The sequence below is a fragment of the Sceloporus undulatus genome, chromosome 4 (genome assembly GCF_019175285.1).
Source record: "Sceloporus undulatus isolate JIND9_A2432 ecotype Alabama chromosome 4, SceUnd_v1.1, whole genome shotgun sequence".
Classification (NCBI taxonomy): domain Eukaryota; kingdom Metazoa; phylum Chordata; class Lepidosauria; order Squamata; family Phrynosomatidae; genus Sceloporus; species Sceloporus undulatus.
Genome location: NC_056525.1, coordinates 236,899,086 through 236,911,056, shown reverse-complemented (window position 1 = coordinate 236,911,056; position 11,971 = coordinate 236,899,086). Strand labels below are relative to the sequence as shown.

Here is an 11,971-nt window from a genome sequence, read left to right as displayed (position 1 = left end):
TCTGAGATGAGGGGAAAAGAAATTAAGCACTGATACTCTGGTATGGCCTTAAGAGCCAATTTCAGTTTAACCACTTCAACAATAAAATTTGATGTTCAGCTATGTGAAGGGATCTTTCTTTATGAATATTCAAAACTAGTATAAAGACCAAGGATAGCATCTAATAAAAGCATAGTGATGTAAGTCCTCACCTGTAATCACAAGCTCCAATATTGACTCTTAGTAACAGCTAGGCCTTTTGATACCTTTTGTGTTTTGTCAGGAGGCCACTTAAGTAATTTAGGACTGGATTTCCCAGAATTCCTTGTCAATGTGAGTGGGGGGGGGGGATTCTAGCAGTCACAACCCACAAAGCTTTCCAAACTTCGAATATTGCCTCTCCTGACATATGGGTAGCATATGGATTAAGTCTCCCTTATTGGAAATGCTTGTGACCAGAAGTGATTGGGATTTTGAAAAACCTGTATTTGCATGTATGTACATAGTGAGATATCTTGGAGACTTGGACCAAAGTCTAAAAACAAAATTTGTTCATGTTTCATATACAGCTTGCAAACATAGCCTGAAGGTAATTTTATACACACTATTTTTAATAACTTTGTGCATCAAACAAAGTTTGTGTACCTTGAACCATCAGAAAGCAAAACTGTCACTAGCTCAGCCACCCATGAAAAAAGCTTAGGTTTCCGGAGTATTTTGGATTTCAATGGCCTGTTACAGACTGCCAAAATAAAGCTGCTTCGGGTCTCTTTGGAGGTATGCTGTTTAAATGATGCATGGGTCCTAAGAGTCCGGAAGTCGCGCCAAAGCCACACTCCTGTCCTAAGCACTGGAGTGCAACTTTGGTGCAGCTTCCAGATTCTTAGGGTGCATGCATCATTTAAACAGCATATAGACCCGAAGCAGCTTTATTTTGGCAGTCTGTAACAGGCCTAAATTTCAGATAAGAGATTCAACCTGTACATTCTTCTTCTAGAAATAAGCCAGACAACAGTATAGACTCTTAGCCAGATACTGGCTCACTGGTAGTACATAGGCTAGGCTTGGGATGAACAAGACCCTCTTAATCCCTGTCCCTTCTAGGTAGGGCTAGTGCTAGTTAAGGACAAATCCGTTCTCCCCTCAGCCTACATCAGATATGATAGACTAGGATTCCATCAACCCCAGCCAGCATAACCAATGTTAGCAGGGAACCATGAGAATCATTCACAGTTCAAACTATCTGGAGGGTTGGCAAGGCTGACAGATCAGCTTTAGCCCTCTAGGTGTTTTGAACTTCAGCTCCCCAAATCCCTGACCATGAGCCATACTAGCTGGGGCTTCAGGGAGATGAAAGTCCAAAACATTTACATACACACACACACCACTTTTCTCTCTGTATCCACAGATTGTGCATCCACAGCTTGAAGATATATTTTTTAAAAATCCAAGAAGCAAAACTTGACTTTGCCATCTTATACTGTATAAGGGGTCATCATTTTACTATGACATTATATATAATGGGACTTCAGCATCCACCAGTTTTGGTATCTATGGGAGGTTCCTGGAACCAAACCCTAGTAGATAGCAATGGCCCACTGTATATGCATATATGATTGTAGAGAGCCAGTGTAGTGGTTTCAGCATTGGGAAACAATTCTGGAGACCAGTTTGAATCCCTGCTTAGCTTTGGAAACCCACTGGTAACTTTGGGCAAGTCACATCTCAGCTTCAGAGAGAGTATGGCCTGTTACAGACTGCCAAAATAAAGCTGCTTCGGGTCTCTTTGGAAGTATGCTGTTTAAATGATGCATGCATCCTAAGAATCCAGAAGCTGCACCAAAGCTGCACTCCAGTCCTTAGGAATGGAGTGTGGTTTTGGCGCGACCTCCGGACTCTTAGGACCCATGCATCATTTAAATAGCATACCTCCAAAGAGCCCCGAAGCAGCTTTATTTTGGCAGTCTGTAACAGGCCTATGTTTGCAAACCTACTCAGAACAAATCTTGCCAAGACCCCCACCCCCCAAAAGTTCACCTTAGGGCTGCCTTAAGTCATAAATGACTTGAAGGCACTCAAACAACATAGGGTTGTAGTTTCTTGTTTTGTTTTATTGGAGTTATTTTTGTTTTAGGGTTGTAGTTTTTAATACAGTTTTAAAGTGGCTTCAAGTTGTTATATTTAGTATATTTTATCTTGTTAAAATTGTTTTAATTTGGAAATGTTTTGGTTTTTATTGTACATCAACCTTAGATTCTGTGATAAGGGGCTAGCTATGTTCTAATAAATAAAAATCCAAATGTCTCAAAGGCCACAGACTGAGAATTATCCATACAGGCAATTCTAAATTGGACGAATCAACAATCTGATTTAGTAGACCATTGCTTCTTATGCTTACCATTTCCACTGCTCAGATATCACTGGTTGTATACTTTTGTCAAATGTGCTTAGATAACCAGTTACTACCACTTATGAAATTATTTCTTTGGTAATCAGTTACATGGACAAATCCAAAGACAGAAACAAGGTGCAGCCAGTTACAATTCAGGGCAAATATTTTATTTATCTAGAAACTCAAAATAAAATCATTTGTTTTAAAAAATGACAAAAAGTTCTTTTTAAATAAAAACGACGAAAGGTTTGTGAAATGTTATGGCACACATAAGTTCAAGGACAATTATAAGTTCAGTTGCCACAACCCACTAAGCATTTTTGTTGCACTGTTTTTTGTAAAATTTTCTATATAAAGATTTTTATTAAAGGTATTTACATATCATTAGGCTGTGTAAATATATTTACAGCAGATTTGGTAGCAACTTTTTTTCTTTTGTAAATCACTTTTAAGAAAAAAAATTGCTTTAAATACCATAAAAAAAAGTTAAAGTGAAAAAAAGGTTTATCCCAAGCATTGAAGAGATTTTCTGCCCAAAGTTTTTTTCCAACAGTTCTGAGGCAGTTTCGAGGTTCTGGCCAAGGTTGTGTAGTTTTCGAGCATGCAATTGCAAAAGAGTTCTATATTTCATACATGGCTGAATCCATCAGTACTTTTTCTTTAAAGAAGCACTACAGTTTTCATTGTTTTTGCCTAGATGGTGTTCTTTCCAAAGTCTACATATATCCCTCTCCCACCCCTCTCAATGTTTATAGGCTTCTCTTTTTTTCCTTTCAAACACAACAGTTCCTTAATTGCTGAAGTTTGTTTTTCAGCTGTTCCTGCCACCTCCTCAGCTGTTCTTTCTCTGCTAAAAGTCTGTGTTCATCTGACTGGATGGAAAGGACATATTCTGTGGCCTTTTTCAGTATAACAACTTTCGGGGCCTTTTCGTTGTTGGCCACCTCTGGGATCTGGTCACGTAATGCGAAGAAACTCAGCTTGAGCTCATTCCGCCTCTGGCGCTCCAAGACATTGTGTGTTCGCCTCTTGTCATTTTCTTCTGAGTCTGAGGTGCGGGGACTTGAACATTTGCGGTTGTTGCTGATCTGTTTGAGGACTCTGCCACTGTCCAACTTTAGCCTTTTGGCTGATGGGTATTCAACTCGAGTGGAGGGAGGTGCAGCGTAGTTGTGCTGGTGGATGGGGACATGGCACCGCTTGAGGACCAGTGGACTGTGGTGGTGCTTACTCTGCCCCCCTGATGTGTGTGTACTGGATTCGGATTTCTTTGCTGCAGGTTGCCTTTTCTCTACAGTAACAACATCTATTTCTTCTTCTTCTTCTTGCTCCTCTTCCTCTTCTGTAAACAAAGAAAGGGAAAAAAAAAAAAAAGATTACATTAAGTTCTTTCCTCTCCTGACCTACTGTGCCTGTCAACTGCTATTATAAAAGGCATACACTGATTCTTACTGTGGTTACACAAACATATACAGAAGGACATGCTGATCTTAAACCAATTAGCAAAACACACTGCAATCTACCTCTGAAAAAGCTATTCTTTTAAAGGGATGAGGATGCAGTTACACAACAGAACTAAAAGGGCTGTTAAGGCAACTCTGCACATTTTTTGCTGTGTATGACTCCTCAAAAGGTTGTTAACTGAATCCTAGCCTGCCAGATCTGAAGATGTTGAAATGATGGGGATTGCATAACTCTGTTTACCAAAGACAGCAATCAGAGACCTTAGCCGTTTACAGGCAAGGCAGATTCTCCTATGGGAGCAAGCTCAGATCTTGTCTCCCAGTACCAACTGTAGACATACTGGTGTTCTTTGGATGTGTTACACCTTAACTCCCCTAAGCCCCAGCTAGTATAGGCCATGGAAGGAACTCTGGGAATTAAGCATCCCAAATATCTGGAGGACAATAGCTTGCCCCTGCCTTCATAGAACAGATATTACCACATGTGTGTGTATGTAACAGTTCTGATCACACTTCTGTGAAGCCTAGCCCACAACCCAGGGAAAGTCAAGTCTACCTGAGTGCAGTGGCAGCTTCCAGGTCAGAGCATGTGGATCTGCTCTGCCTTTGAGTCTGAACTTTAAAAGAACTATCCAAGATGCTGAGTTATTAAGACAACCTCCAACAGATCAAATGCTTTAGGCAGCTCCTTTAAAGTTCAGACTAAAACCCAGTGGATTCATCATACACATCCCTCCCTGGTCCTGGAGGCCACCAGCCTGATTGAGAAAAAAGAGAGATACATCTGCGTGACTAGAGATGAACAAATGAGAGTGCTCAAGGCAAAGAGAATGACAGCATCAACACTCTTGGAGCCACACCCAGGAGCTTACATAAAAATGCAGGCTTCAATTCCAAAAACACCTTGAGCACTGTCTCTTTCCCCTCCTCATTACAATTCCCAGCTGCCATTTTTCCCCCATGGATCAGTTGTCTGGAACTGATGCACCAAGACTTGTTGAACTGAAGACATTTTACCATTTTCTCTCTAGAGCAACTGCAAAGGACAGGGGCGGGAACCTGGTTTTCCCAAGTGCCATTTGTTTCTCTCACTTTTCAGTACCCTTGTCCAGATCTCTCTTGCATATACCCATCCACTCCCTCCTTGAAACTACTTACTCTTTCCCACCCTCTGCAGGTCAAGCTAGGGGAAGATAAGACTGAAGGATGGGCCAGTGAGTTTAAAGTTCCCTCTCCAGAGACTGGCTCTGACCCCATTCTGAAATTTAAGCAGGCCAGGCTCCCTCCACCCGCAGCTCCTCAGTGGGCCACGTTTTTCCAGGAAGTGTAATTCATGGAAGGCCCAGCCATGTGTGTCGCTAACGTGGCATTTAAAAAAACACACACACACAAAAGGAGAGTGCAAGTGTGCACACATATGCTGACAGAGGGAAGCGCTGAGCAACCCAAGAATGTTTGGTGTGGGGAGGAAGACAGACATTATTTCTAAATCTTCCTGCCAGCATGATACATTCTATTACGATTTCGTTATCTCAAAAGAATTCACAAGAGTTTAAAAGGGACTGGACTCTAATAAATGCATTTTTGGTCCTTGTTTCCCTCTGGAATGGAGTAGGAAATCTAAATACAGCCAAAAATTTACAGAAAGGGAGAGGGAGATTTGAAATTTTATTTGTGGATCAAATCCATTAACCGGAGAGCTCATATGAGAGGAACATCACTCCTGAAAACCGCAGCTTCAGAAAGATGCAGCAGGATGGTTCAATTCTACATGTGTCTACTCAGAAGTAGTGGTTCTCCAGACACCAAGAACCTCTGGAAGGCTGCAGTTTTGTTACGCGCATCCTTTTATTAAAATAGGATAGAATAAAAGAGGACCCAGCACAACTTTTGTGCTGGAAAGACTTCACATAATTTCTCATGGCCTCAGTGCTTCTGTCTATATAATGGGTTCACAAAATACTTCTCACTCAGGAATACTTCAGACTAGGCATTCCCAAAACTAGTTGCTGACACCCAGAAAGGAATTAAGTAACTGCATCTGGAGATAAAAAAGATATGCCACTAGGATATGTGAGTAACTCCAAAGTGAGTCTTTTGAATGGTGCTTTGTGTACGCAGGAGTACAACTCCAGCCTACAGCTTGAATCCTATTGGCCAGTGCAAACTAGAATAGACATAGTGAACCAATGGGACTGATGTACCATTCAACAACTAATTCAATGGCTTTACTCTATTCTAGTGGAAACTAACCAATAGGATTCAGACCAGTATACAAGAAGTGTGTGTAAGGCTGAGTGTCCCTTATCCAAAAATGCTGGGATTAGAACTGTTTTGCATTTTAGAGTTTTTCAGAGTTTGGAATCTTTGCATATACATGATGAGATATTTTGGAGGTGGGAACCTAAGTCTCAGCACAAAATATACACATAGCCTAAAGGTTAATTTATGTACAATAATTTAAAAATAATTTTGTGCATGAAACAAAGTCTGAGTACAAAGTTTATCAGAAAAGTAAAGGTGCCTCTATTTCAGCCATGCATGTGGACATTTTTGTATTTTGGGTTATTTCAGATTTTGGAAGTCCAGGTTAAGAATCTACCTTCAATTCTGCAAAGTGGAGGTGAAAACAAAATACCCAATCCAGGTTGACTTTTAGCTCAATGCCATGGAATCCTGGGAACTGTAGTTTGGAGGGCCACCAGAGCACTCCAACATAGAAGGCCAAACAAAGCTACAAATCCCAAAATACTCAAAACAATACAGGCTGACTTTTAACTACCATGGCTCAATGCTATGGATTCCTGGGAACTGTTGCTTGGTGGGCCACCAAGGCACTGACAGAGAAGGCCAAACAAAACTATAAATCCCAGGCTTCCAGAGCAAGGAGTTTAAGCAGTGTAGACCTGGATTATTTCTGCAGTGTGGATATAGAATATCGAAGCCTGGAGTAAGGAGATGAGACTCACCTGAGTCACTGCTAGTGCTGGGTGGCGTGTCCTGGCCCAGCAATGGCCCTGGGCTGGCTTCAGGGGAGCCGGCCTCTTCTTCTTCTGCTGCTTCTTCTACGGCTTTGGGGGACTTCTCTCCCAGCGGGTAAGGGAAGACGACAGAAGGGTCGATGCAGTCCACGGCAGTGGCACCCAGGTCTTGCAGGTAGGTGCTGCTGGGAGAGGTGGAGGCTGAGGAAGAGGTGGCTGAGGAGGAGGAGGAGGAAGCAGGTGTCAGGGACAAGGAAGGCGAGAGGGTCCCGCCACTGCGGGCATGGGTGCCGGTGCCATCCCTCCTGGCAGCCTGGTAGGAGGCCAGCTTCTCGGAGACCACCTTCTGGAGCTTGGCAGCTGCCGAGACACCACTCCACATGCAGTCCTGGATAATGATGGACTTGACGAAGGCGTCGTCATCTGGGTCGCAGATGAAGCTCTGGTTGACCGCATCGCTACCCAGCAGCTCCGTCACCAGCTCCAGGTGGTCAGCGCTGGAAGGGAAGCCCCCCAAAGAGCGGCGGCTGGGCGAGAGCGGGGGCGTGGGGAGCAGCTCAAACTTCTTCCAGATGTCCTCCGAGGGGGCCGGGGGCTGGAGCTCACAGCAGCCCCTGTGCTGGCCCGACAGGTAGAAGTTCTCCTCCTCCTCCTCGTAGTAGAAATAGGGCTGCACCGAGTCATAGTCATAGTCATAAGTCCGGCTGGGGAAACTCGGCATGGTCAGAGGCATGGCTGCGGTGGAGGATGGTGCCTGGGAAGGAGAGGGAGAGAGAAAAAGGGGGGTCCGGTGAGTTGCCTGGGTCGGTTCTAGTCCCCTTTGACACCTCTAAGGGTTACAAGCAGAACCCAGCAAAAAGAAAGAGAAAAGCGAGGAACTACCCCGGTTTCAGAGGTGTTAATCTGGAATAACTGCCCTGGTTCCTGAGAAATCCCTGTATTCCCAGTTAGCAAAGCGTTAAAACCCCCCCCCCCCCGGAATAATTTAGCAGATGAGCAGAGTAAGTGAACTGTATTACGGGCTAACTAATCCGCAGTAAGGAATGGGCACGGTGCCCACTGGGGCAAAGGGGAGTAAAGGGCCACCAAAACGATCCGTGGGCAATGAGGGAAGAGCTGTACAGTAGTTGCTTGGAGCAACTCCAACCTCTGCCTCCGTTCACTTTTCCGAGGCTGCGAGGCACAGTTCGTCAAAACGCCCTTCGGCATACGAAAGAGACCCTCCCCACAATCGCCAAAGACACTTTTGTAACACGATCGCCCCCCCATCATCACAAGCGACCCCCAAAGGCGATCCCTCCAAGGCAGGATTGGAACTCAGCTCCCGCCCCGAAATGCTTATTAAATCCAGCGTGGTGCAGTGTAGTCGTTTGAACGCTGGAGATCAGGGATCGGTTCCCACCCACCCACCCACCCCGGATCAAATATATAAATACACACACACACACACACACACACACACACTCTCTCTCTCTACTGGGGGATCTTGGGCGAGTCGCACTCTCTCAGCCTCAGAGGCAACCCCCCAATAAAAAAACCTCGGAAGAAACCTTGCCTAGAAAACCTATGATGAGGTTCGCCTAAAGCCAAAAAGATAAAATAAAATGAGCCCCCCACCCCCAAACAGCCCCCCCCCCCAAACTACCCCCCCACCACCCCCCCCCCCGGACCACCAAGGCGACCCTCCAGAAGCCTCCGAAGGGCAGCCAGGCGTCTTCAATAAACCCGGTCCGATCCGACTCGAGAGCCACTCCCGGGATTCGAACTCGTGGCTCGCCGGGAACAACAACAACAACCAAAACGAAGAAGCCGTAAGCCAAAGGCAGCGCCTCGTCCAGGCTGCCTGCCCCGCGAGGGGGCTTCCAGTCCCGTCCTCGGTTCCCGGGGCGGGAGGCGCTTCTCTTGCAAAGCCGGCCTCCCTCCCTCCCTTTCCCGCGGCTCTCTTCCACTCACTCCAGCCTTTCCTTTCCCCCCTTTTTGCAAATCCAATCCGGACCCAGCCTTACAAAGGACTCCATCCACATTGAAGAAATAATCCGGTTTGACACCGCTTTGACTGGCGTGGGCTCAAGGCTGTGGGATGCCGGGAATGGTCGCTTGTTGCGGTGTCAAACCGGGTTATCTCCGCAATGCGGATGCATTCCGGGACCCACCCGCGACACGAACCCTTGGGCTTCTCCTCCAAGAGACCCACGCCTCCCTTTCCGGCCCCAAAAGACCAAACAAACCCTGCCTCGTCAGTTCCCCCAAACCCACGCCTTTTCAAACCTCCGAGGAAGAGAAGCGCAACCATTGCGCCCCGAGCCTTAGCCCGGCCCCAAAGCGGGTCGATCGCGCTTTCAAGCAAGCCTGCCGGAGCCATTGTTTCACCACCGAGAGCCCCTCCGGAGCCTCCAAGCCACCCAAGGCAGGCGAAGGGAAAAGGGAAAGGGAGGAACGCAATGGAAAGAAAGGCTAAAAAGAAAACGCAGCGCCGGAGACTCCGGCTGAGAACAACGAGAGAAGAGTCAATACCAATCGCCACTTACCGGTTCTTCCCGGATCCCGGCCAGCGAGGAAACGGTGCCAACCCCCCCCCCCCCCGGTCTTTGTATTGTTCTTGGGTCGGATTTGCCGGGGCTGGTGGCGGGCAAAAAGGACACCTAGACAGCGCCCAACTCCGCGGGGCTTCCCTCCGGATCACATCGGGGAGCAAGGGCCCCGGGATCTAGAGTCCACAAAACCAGAGAATCGGGCAGGAGAGACCCTTCTCCCTTGAACTTCTTATCCTCTCCCTTTCCCTCGGTCGTCCCCGCTTTCCAAAGAAACCCCCCAAATGGGTTTGGGTCTCCGTGCGTAAAGACGGCTTTTATGCAGCCGGGCTGGGATGATTAAATTCCTCCAAGCGGCTTGCGGTGGTTTCCCCTCTTCGCCTCCGCTTTCCCTGCCTTCCTCTCCCGAGCCGCCCGAGAGAAGCGAGGCGAGCCAAGTGGTGGCCCGAGTAGCCCTCGCCCCCTTTTATAGGGTTCCTCGGGGGTGGCTCCGCCCCCCTTTTCCCGCCAAGACTCTGCCGGGCTCTTTGAGGAGGGAGGGGGAGAGGGAGGGTCCTCCTTCCCGGCTCTTTGGAGAGATAATGGAGGAAGGAAGGAAGGAAGGAAGGGAGAGGATACTATGCCGACACACAGTTGCCAAACTAAGGCTTTTCCCCTTTCTTTCCGTCTTCCTTTCACCCAAGTGGGGAAAGGCGGCTTACACAGAGGCTGCTTTGTGGGGTGCTTTCAAGTCCTTTCTGGCTTATGGAGACCCTTTTTTTACTGTGTCAAATTTCTGGCTTGTGGAGACTCCTCTTTTTACTGTGTCAAGTCTTTTCTGGCTTATGAACCACCCCTATTTTAACTGTATCCCTTCAAGTCTTTTCTGGCTTATGGCGACCCTGTTTCACTGTGTCAAGTCCTTTCTGGCATGGCGACCTTTTTTTGCTATGTGTCTTCAGGTCATTTCTGGTTTATGGTGACCCTTTTATACTGAGTGCCTTCGAGGCTTTTCTGATTTATGGCGACCTTAATGTGAACCATAACTCTCTTGGGGTTTTCTTGGCAAGGTTTGTTCGGAGGGAGGTTTGCCCCTCTGAGGCTGAGAGAGTGTCACTGGTCCACTCAGCGGGGATTTGAACCCTGCTCTCTCTCTGTGTCCCAGGCCAACGCTCCAACCACTAGGCAACACTCTCTCTCTCTAGAGGCAGCAAAAAGCTTAAGGACATTGGTGTTATTTTGGGGGAGGGAGGGCAATGAGGGACAAGGTGACCAGGTCCTCCTTCTTTTCCAGGACCTGTCCTCCATTCCCGCACTTCTGTCCAGGAAGCATTCTAAAATGTCCTCCCTTTTGAGGGGCTGGGGCCCTGAGGGTCACCCTTGAGAAGGAGTCTATTATTATTATTATTATTATTTTCCTGAGGGGAGGCCGCCCCACTTGGAAAGCCAGCGCTTTGACACTATGTCTGGCTCTTTGCTATGGAATTCTGAGAGTTGGAGTTTGGTGTGGGCCCCAGAACAAACTCCAACTCCCAGAATTCCATAGCAAAGAGCCAGACCAGGAATGAAAGCGGAGCCAAACCGGATTAAGTCTCCACTGTGGACGCAGCCTTAATATAGGACCTGCCCAAAAGGAACAAGCCAAAAACACTCCCCTTAGAAAAGTTACAGTTCAGTCCTGCTCATAAGGGAGGACATTTTGAAATGCCTCCTGGGCAGGAAATGGACATGGAGGACAGGCTCTGGAAAAAGGAGGACGGTCCGGTCTGCACTGCGTTTAGGCGGAGAAGAAGAAAGAAGGGGAAGCAGCGGGAGGAGCTGGGGCGCTTCTCTTCGCCTGCCTCCCTTCCTCCCCTCCCGCTTCGCACCGAGGACGGAGGACGGAGGCAGGCGGCGGAAGTAAACAGAGAGTAAAACGAGTAGGAGAAGGCGCGCGGGGAGGGAGAGACTTCGGGCTGCATCCGCACGGCAGAAACAACCCGGTTTGACACCGCTTTCACTGCCCTGGCTCAAAGCTATAGAGTTCTGGGGAGTGGAGTTTGCTGCGGCAACAGTGAGGATCCCATAGCCTTGAGCCAGGGCAGTGAAAGTGGTGCCAAACCGGGTTATTTCTGCGGTGCGGATGTAGCCACTCACTCACTCACATACACATACATATATATGTGTATCTCTGTATGTATGCATGTATACATAGACACACACTTATATATCATACATACACATTTGCACTCACATATATATGAGAAGCTGCATGTATGTATGTGTAAGTATGTATACATAGATACAGATACACAGATATGTGAGAGGCTGCATGTATGTGTGTAAATACGTATACATAGATACACACATATGAGAGAGGTGGCATGTATGTGTGTATGTATATACATAGGTGCACACACACTCATATTCACACATACACACACATATAAAATGTATATATGTGTATATCTGTATACACACACAACACACACGTGAGAAACTGTGTGTGTGTGTAGATATACATAGACACACACATATATGAATATGTATTTGGTTATCTATATTTACAAGCACACATATACACTCTAGCTCAAGGAAGAGGAGTGGGTGTGTGCGTGGTGACAATGGAGGTTGCCATTCGGAGTGGGAAAGCCACACACATACAAG

At 46.9% G+C, this 11,971-nt stretch overlaps 1 protein-coding gene across 1 annotated transcript; it reads right to left on the bottom strand.

Annotated features, from left to right (window-relative positions):
• Positions 1-2,516: 2,516 nt before the first annotated feature.
• On the bottom strand, positions 2,517-9,803 carry MYC (MYC proto-oncogene, bHLH transcription factor). The gene is made up of 3 exons (XM_042465014.1): positions 9,344-9,803; positions 6,804-7,569; positions 2,517-3,713 (listed from the first exon to the last, which is right to left on the bottom strand). The coding sequence occupies exons 2-3, from the start codon at positions 7,546-7,548 to the stop codon at positions 3,145-3,147; spliced, it is 1,314 nt and encodes a 437-aa protein (XP_042320948.1). The 5' UTR covers positions 7,549-7,569; positions 9,344-9,803; the 3' UTR covers positions 2,517-3,144.
• Between the last annotated feature and the right edge of the window lie 2,168 nt (positions 9,804-11,971).

Excerpts from the sequence above, each read along its gene's own strand:
- MYC (XM_042465014.1), bottom strand. The coding sequence starts at position 7,548 with ATGCCTCTGACCATGCCGAGTTTCCCCAGCCGGACTTATGACTATGAC. Across the intron at positions 3,714-6,803 it reads CAGCACTAGCAGTGACTCAG|AAGAGGAAGAGGAGCAAGAA; the intron begins GTGAGTCTCATC and ends CTTTGTTTACAG.